The 8,409-nt window shown below is 44.0% G+C and overlaps 1 protein-coding gene across 1 annotated transcript in view; it reads left to right on the top strand.

The window, feature by feature from the left end:
* The first annotated feature begins 1,633 nt into the window (after nucleotides 1–1,633).
* The window catches only part of fam214a (family with sequence similarity 214 member A), a 32,151-nt gene continuing 25,375 nt past the window's right edge, over nucleotides 1,634–8,409 (top strand). Inside the window, exon 1 of the mRNA XM_037095017.1 lies at nucleotides 1,634–3,122. Coding sequence (XP_036950912.1) covers nucleotides 3,092–3,122 — 31 coding nt within the window. The 5' untranslated portion in view covers nucleotides 1,634–3,091. The remainder of the gene's footprint in view (nucleotides 3,123–8,409) is intronic.

The raw sequence follows: 8,409 nt of genomic DNA, 5'->3' as shown, positions 1-8,409 counted from the left end.
TCTCAATATTATTGTTAAAGCTGCTGTAAGCAATTTTTATTGATTAAACCCACTTGTCACTTTGGTCAGCAACCCTTGTCTCTTTTCCCCTAACTCATGCAGTAAAAGAAACGTTTTTTTTTTTTTTTATTTGATTTAATTTTCTTTACATTTTCAGGTCCTGTCTGCTGCTATGTGTGGCGATTGTTGCTGTATGTTCACTTCAAATCAGCAGGAACTTAACTCAAATGACAACAACACTAACGGCAGCTTCAACTGTTGAGGAACTCAATTTTTTTTTTAGCCCTTTGTTGGCTGACAATGGCTCTCTGAGACACTGTCTTTAACCCATGACCCCTTACACGGTTGTCTCTGAGCCAAAACCTTAATAGAACACCACATGGTTGCTCATGCGAGTTGTTTTTGTCATGTGCAGAACGCGACTGGCTGACAGACTTGCAGCAGTTTTTTCTTTTTTTTTTTAAACGTCATTCTGGTGTAAATCAGTGACAGGAGGCTAACTTGGTAAACTTTGCTCCCACTCCAGATAAATAATCATCTGGTCAATGTTTGCATTGTTGCTGCGGAAGCTTCATTCTATGTGTCACTTATCTCTGGCTTCACAAACAAAGAGCGACTGAGAGACGTTAAAATTCAACAGGCTCACGGCAAATAGTTATTCTTTGAAAAAAACAACAACAACAAAACACTTAGTTATAGCTTTCTTAGTAGTCTATCAAAAAATATAGTCCAGTCTATGGAGTCTATCTGTGTGAAGCTATCAACAATAACACACAAAGTGCAACTGCAGCTGCCAAACAGATTTGTGCAGCAGACTCTAGTGTCCTCATTCTGGCCTTTGCCTTTGTTTCAAGAGGTTTTAAGCAGAGAAGAGATTAAAACAAAGAGCTCCCTCTCTGTCCTTTTTCATTTGTACCAAAATGACAACAGGGCACATCCAATAGATCTTTTTTAAAATGTATTTATTTCTATTTTTTAGGTTCTGGATCTTATTTCTTTTTACATGTTTAAAATGAACTTTGGGTAGTAAAAAATAACTTTTGCTGATTTGAGATTTTTTTTTTTTTTAAATCCTTGTAACACTGATTAGCCAAAGTTATATGAAGTTAGTGATGTACCATATATCTATGTTTTGTTTGAAAGTGGGTTTTATCTATAATTTTATGCATGGGTATTGCAATTGTGTACATTTCTTAATTTTGTACAAAGGCTTTAACTTTTGTTTTGTTTTTTCTGTTTAACATTACCTTATCTTTATGGGATAAACACAACATGCAGCCTACTGAATTACTCTCTCTTGACAGCAAAACAAGTCACAAATTGGGGGCTTGCATGAAATATGCACGTGTAAATCAAAAGTTAACATCTAACGTGGTAATCGTGTGGTATATGGTGTATTTAACCAGTCACTATTGAATGGGTTTAGCAGCTTGTTAGCTTGTCACAACTCGTCAGGCCCCTACTCATGCAGAGTTACCTCCGCGCACACGGTCACGATCTTTGGCTCGAGACGATCCAAACAAGCCAGAACAAAATGTTCACGACGGAAAGAGACGAAGCCTCACGTGCGCACGTGAACGCGCACCGAATCCCACTGACCAATCAGATCAAGCAGAGAACACTCGCTCGCTCGTTTGTTCCCTTTAACGTCCTCGTACGTTTTTTATCAAACATGGTGCTGAACTGAACTGAAAGTGGGGGGGCGAAGACAACCTAGCTGGAGGTTTTGTGCTTGTTGAATTCGCCTTCTTTAGACCCGCTTCCTCGTAAGTTTTTTTTTTTTTTTTTTTTTAATTACTATTATTTTGGTACCACTGCCACTAACTAACTTGGCGGTTGCTATGGCTGCGAGTTCATGCGAGGCTGGCCGACAGGGAAGTGACGACCGGGGCTGTTGTTGGGACACGTGACGGGAGCTGGCGCTGATCTGTTTTGACAAGCAGCGCTGGGGAGGGAAGTGAGGAAGGGAGGCAGGCTGCAAGCATCACGACCAGGAGGACTCAGTGTTCCTTTCATCTGCATCTCGCCTGAATAATATCAGTGTCGACCTTCGTTCTCCTGGTTTTAAGCAGACGGGACCGTGTCAAGCGACCGAAAAAACGCCAACGGCTGCTCGGCGAACGCTCGCGGAAAACAAAACAAACAAAACAAACAAACAAAAAAACCGTTTCGAGCGGAGTCGGGCTGCTTGTTGTCGCCGTTGAAAAGTTTTAATGAAGAACGCGAAGGAAGACGGCAGCACAGGTGGCGTTTCTAGCGTCAAGTAGATGGCGGCGGTACCGCGGATGGACGGGAAAGTGGACCACGTCCTCGTAACATTTCGTGAGAACGAATGATACGTTGACTATGTCCCCGTCGTAGCGAAGAGTAGGAGAAGAAGAAGGGGGGAGAAAAAAACACAGGGAAGGTCCGTCATCGGGAATCGTTGTTTGTAGCCGAGCTGTGGCTACCTGCTCTACAGTGGGGGGTTGGGATGTTTTATGGAGGTCGTCGTCACCAGTAGACGTTTTACCATACGGTCACGATAAAGTTAGTGAGTTGTGTTTGCCATCGAGCTAACGGCGCTGTTAGTTAGCAGCCCGTCCCCCCACAGTCCCCCAGTCGTGGCGGGTTGCCGTTGTGAGGAGCCAGCGTTACCGGAGAGGAGACACAGAAATGCATCGCGACGTAACTATGGTTCAGGTGGTGGAATTTGAGACTGGCTGTACGAGTAGTCAGCTTGCTAGGTAAATCACTGGTTATCAGGCTGGTTAGTCGCTAGCAGGCAGATTGACAGCTCCGTTGCCCAACGCTAGCTGTTTATTCGTTATCAGCTGTCTTTGTGCTAGTCAGTTGGACAATACAGTGCGACTCGATGGAAGCGTACAGTAGCATGCTAACAAAGCGCTGCTTTGTTGTTGGATAGGGGGCAGCTGGCACCAACACACAGGCTTCACAGCTGATATTATTGCTTAGCTTAATACAGCAGTTCGCAGCCCACAGAGTGTTTTGGGGGGGGTACCCAGGCACCGTTGTGTTGCTGTCAAGGCTGTCGAAGAAGAGGAGAGGAAAAAAAAGAAGAAACCCTGCAAGAGACCCTGAAGGCAACCTGATGACACTGGACAATATGAAGCCCGAGCGAGGTATGTGTTGCACCCATAACACACACATACACGTAGGATGGTCTTCATGGTCAGGTGTATGGGCAAGCTGTGCAGTTCCCGTTTTTGGTGGCCTGACCATACCCATTCCTCTGACAGAAGAATCAGGCCAGGGAATTATGTAACAGCTGGTCAGCCTGGTCATTGGTTATGTGAATTAAGAAAGCCTGACCCGAGTCAGTGAGGACGTGAAGATAGAAGGCGCACTGGCTGCTCTAGTTTAGGATGTTAACAGGAGTGTCAGCTGTTTCTTTCCCCCATTTTTTGCGTCACTACATAACCTGCAAGATCCTCTCATGCCAAACGCTGTTCCCTTTTCCAGTAGCTCTTGTTTTGACAGTCTCCTGCACCGGGGCTGCTGCAAAATGTTCTTGACACCCACCCTGTTGTGGAAATGAAGCTCCTGCCTTATGCTCTGCAACCTGTTCACATGTCTCTGTATCTGCAGTAAGAGGTAAAGCAGGGACAGAGGGGACACCCTTGTTTGTTTCAGTGTGATCATGCAAATTATACTATGGCACTGATTTGGGTATCTAGTCCCTGATACAATTAACATCATGTGTTGTATAAGCTAAAGCTTCACAGTGTGAGCATTTGTAATCGGCTGTTTGTGATCCAGGTTAACTGGTGACATGACAACACAACAGCTCCATGCTTGGAAGTAGAGAAGGACCACTGTTCTCACTCTTGATGAGATTAGCTGCAGTCAATCAGGGGTAGTCTGTGTTTTTGAATAGGTTATGAAACTACAGCCAGGCTGCTGGCTGGCCTGAGTGGGATCGTCCTTAGAGCACAATGTGCTGGTAATGGGACTCCACAACAAACTGTAAACATGTTCCCTATATGGATATGAGACTGTTAACCCTAGCATTACCTTGCCTGTAGGATCCCAAACCTTTATATAGACGTACTGACCCAGACATCTGTGTGATGTTACTTGCCAGAGTAAAGGGCACGCTGACTGGCACTGTACAGTGTAATTATAGCCTAATAATGCAGCACAGCATGCTGGGTCAACTCTGAAGAGCAAACAGCAACATGGCTGTTCTATGTTGTAATGGTAGTTGGAGATATTAAGATGATTTACAACCTATTGTTCAATAAATAGTGTATGTATCTGTCTTATATCAGCCAAAGCGAGGAGAACTGTTAGCCTAAGGCACATTACTACAGCCAGTCTGCTCCTCACCCTTTCATAGATTGTCAGGTTGGCTCACTCACTGTCATGCTCTAATTATGAGAGCTTGTGCCAGTGGAAGCTGCTCCACAGCAGTAGCTCCCTGTTTGACTGGCAGACACTGTGGGGCTATTGTTATTTGGAACATACTGTACCTCTCCTGTGGTGGAGATACCAGATTGCTTATAGCCCAGACGCCTTCTCTCTTTTGCCTCTCTCCTCTCCCTGCTCCCAGAGAGAAGGACTGCAGTGGTGAAAGAAGCTGTTTACTTAGTAGCCCTGATCACACAAAGGTCGAGTCAAGCACAGAGCAGGCCATTGCACCGCTCTGATGTTAGATGGAAGGTTCTTCAGAGAGCCCAGCTGTATTAAGTTTGAAGGGGAGAGCTGAACAAGTCCAGACATGTGCTTGCAACAAGTCTCACAGTCCGTGACCTCCTGATCAGGTGGGTGTGAAAAGTCAAGCCAAGGCTTTGGGTGGGTGACGAGGTATCAGACTGTCCTCTGCAACTCCTTGGCCCCTCGCTCCAAGTGCCCAAATCCAACATATTAAGTCAGTATCAGTGCTGAGAATGACCTGAAGAACAAGGTGATGTAACCAATCCAATTGAAGTTGTATTTTGTGGTCACTACTATAACGAGGGCTGCAAGTAATGACTACATTTATTTTGATTAATGTGCTGACTATTTTCACTATTAATGGATTAATCATTATCTAAAAACATGTGAAAAATGCACATCACAATTTCCCAGAGCCCAAAGTCCCATCTTCAAATGCCTCTTGTCCAACCAGCAGTCTAAAACCTGAAGACATTTTCTCCTATTGTAAATGACAAAAAAACAGAAAATCCTTATATTTGAGAAGCTTGAATCAGTAAATGTTTACCTCTTAAACAATTATTAAATGATCAAAAGAGTACAGCTAATAGATTTAGCTGTAGTGTTAACATAGTTTTCTGAAGCTTCTTGAACAACATAACAAAGAGGATTCATAGGCATAATAGTGTTGTCTGTCCATGAAAGTTGTCTCATCCACTCGAGATGTCAAGTGTAGTTAGATCTTTATATAAGAATGAATGAATTATCCTGGTTAGTTTAATACTGCAAGCTATTTAAAACTGTAAAACAAAAAGATGCACTTGTATCTGTTGGCTATGAGAACTGGCATCCAAAAAAGGGCAGCATCAGCCTAGGTCTTAAACCTCAATCCCTGATTAAAACAAAGACTTCACACCTAAGACGAGTAGACTTTTCTCCATGTCCTTGCAACGTCTTCTTTGTGAACTATGCTTTTGTTATAAGGGGAGAAGAGGAGCACTTATTTTCTGCTCAGGGGCCTAACAGGAGTCATCTGACTCCCTTGTTTTTTGTGAGTTGAGCTGTGAGTCAGGATGGCGGGTGTGAGGACAGAGTGAGTGTGGCAACAGATTGCTTTTGGCCCTAATGAGCACTGCACGGTCGAAGCATGTGGCTCAACTGACAGCTTTTACGGGTCCTATAGACAGCAGCTATGGAAACCTTGGGACCTGTTTACGCCAGCTGGGTGGTTAACATGGCCAGTATATCAGGTTTCAGACTGTTTCAGCTGAAGTGTGGTTGAGCTGTTTTTTATTTGTATCCTTAAAGACATACTTTTAACTTTTAGTATTTTCTATCCACATGTAGAGGGGAAAAGTTTGATTCAAAAACCACACTGGAATTGTTTACACCATAAAAATAGGCTGTTTGTGCTCAAGTGTGGTCCTTTTCACAACCAAAGCACTCAAGGGGCATTACAAATATAAAGAGGTTTTGCATTAGATGCTGCTTTGAAGTCGTGCAGTGAAATTTATGAGCAACGAGCTAAGAATGGTGAGGAGTGTCTCCTCCTTTATGCCCTCAACCACAGCTCTCATTCTTCTTGCCCTTTCATACGCACATTGAACAACATACACGGAGATGACCTCAGAGCTAGTCATGTTGGAGAGACTCAGTCAGCTGGCACGCCTCAGCACTGAGCCCCTGATCTCACTAATGTTATTTAGTGTGTTTGTTTGGTGGTGCTTCCTGTTTGTCTGTTCTTTAAGGCGAACTCGAATGCAAGTCCGCCTCCCCTCACCCCACCTCACCCAATTTACTCCACTGGCTGCCTTCTGCCGTGTGCTCAGCCAGATTACAGCTGCCCTGAGACGTCCTAGACAGAGAGTATACACTCTCACTGACGAGAGAGCCAGATAATACAGAGCGACACACACTGTTGTCCTGTACGTCACCTGTCTAGTCCTGTGTTGTCTTTGCCTGCTCCTCAGCAGGAGGCAGCCACAACAGGTGCTCTCATCTGTTTTACTCAGCTCACATGGTTTTAGTCCATCTGTATATATTTTTTTTCCCTTTTTTAAAGGACTTATTTATTCACCAGCTCTCTGTCCCAAGAATTTCATAGCTGCATCAAAACCTGTGCTGGTTTGCACTGTCTTTTTTTTTGTTAATTCCAAAACACATCTCGTCCTGTTGAAATATAAAAATGGGAAGCAAAGCAGATATATTGAAAACTAGGGTTGGGTGATGTAAGGCAGGAGTTGCTCATTAGCACCCCATTGTGTCACTCTGACTGCAACCTCCCAACTGTCTCACCCAGCTGAGAAAACTGTCTTCGATCAACAGCTAAGGGAATCACATCTGCTCTCTGCCTGGTGAGCGACTGACATACATCCCCTTATGTCCATAACTTCAAAGTTAGCCTGCTCACCATACTGATAAAGATGAGCCAAGAAACCGCAAATAACAGCACTCCAGAGAAAAGAAACACAGCTGCCAGCAATGAAACCCAGCATTTTAGGTTCACCATACTGGGCCGGTTTAATAGGAAAATAATAAACCGGATGTGTAGACGTTACTGTAGTGCATTGAACAGCAACCCAAGTTCCTTTCATTTACTCTCCCACATGTTTCAAATACCAGCTCCTGCCTCTCTCTAGTTGGGGGGCCTTCTAAATCACAATGTCACAATGGTACAGGGCTCAGTAGTCGATGACTGTCAGCCATCTGGTTGAAAACCATAACCTTGTTTTTCATTGAGATTTATTTAAAACCAGTTGCTTTTCCTGTTTACACACCCACACACCATCTTACACTTGGAATTAATTTAATCACTTAGTTTAGCTCAAGACAACAAATGTAAGTGTATGACCATATTGCCTTTTCATTACAACGCCACTGCCTTTTGCTGACCCAGCTGCACTGAATATGGATATTGGACTCCCCATTGTACAGTGAGATTCAGAGCTTGCCTTTCGCAATGAATACCAACACAGGGTAGGCATTCAGCTGTGAGTTACTATCCTGGCTCCTGGCGTAATCAGCCTAAATCAATGCTGTTGTGACAGCTTTGACTGTAAGTAGCCAAGCCTCGCCTAGCCGCTGCATAGGATTGAGTACCCAGTTGACCCGTGCAGCAATGCTCTTACGTAATGCTGGTATATTTTATTTAGCACACCGACCCATTATGAGGACACGTAAACAAGTGCACCGGTGCCCTATACGGATATTGATATATATAGGAGTAATGTTGAAAGTCAACCAAGTCATAGTGAGCTGTATCCATACACGTACACAGGCATAAAAAGCAGGTGAATATATTTAGCACAGCTACTCATTAAGGCTCAGTGTTAACAAGCTATCACCATCCAGGCTTAGTGTTTGACTGGCTGAAGCTGAAAGTAGCAGCATGGGTCACATTTCGGCTGCCAGGGTGCCACTGAGCAAGTGATGTCATTTGCTTGTGTGTTCGTCACATCCTCCCGCCCCCGTGGCTCCTCATAGCCAACCAGCAGACTGCTCTGCAGGAACAGGAAGAGCCATCTGGACCTGGTGGTTTTGTCGTGGTAGGGGTGGTGTTGTGGTAGAAACAATATCTACGTTCCATTTTGTCTTTCTGTGTTTCAGTGTCTTTGTTTCTGTCTGTCTTTGGCATATTCAGTTTATTGTATATTTGTGTCTCTTATTCAGAGCATGGTTCTTGACATAGTCTGAAAGAAATCCCCAAGCAATGAGTTTCTCAACTCTGCACGAAAGAGATTAATGCTGAAATTTTATTCGACAAGATTAGTACCT

This window comes from Acanthopagrus latus, chromosome 4 (assembly GCF_904848185.1).
Source record: "Acanthopagrus latus isolate v.2019 chromosome 4, fAcaLat1.1, whole genome shotgun sequence".
Taxonomy (NCBI): Eukaryota; Metazoa; Chordata; class Actinopteri; order Spariformes; family Sparidae; genus Acanthopagrus; species Acanthopagrus latus.
Note: the sequence above shows the minus strand (reverse complement) of the source record. Positions and strands in the feature narration are given on the sequence as shown.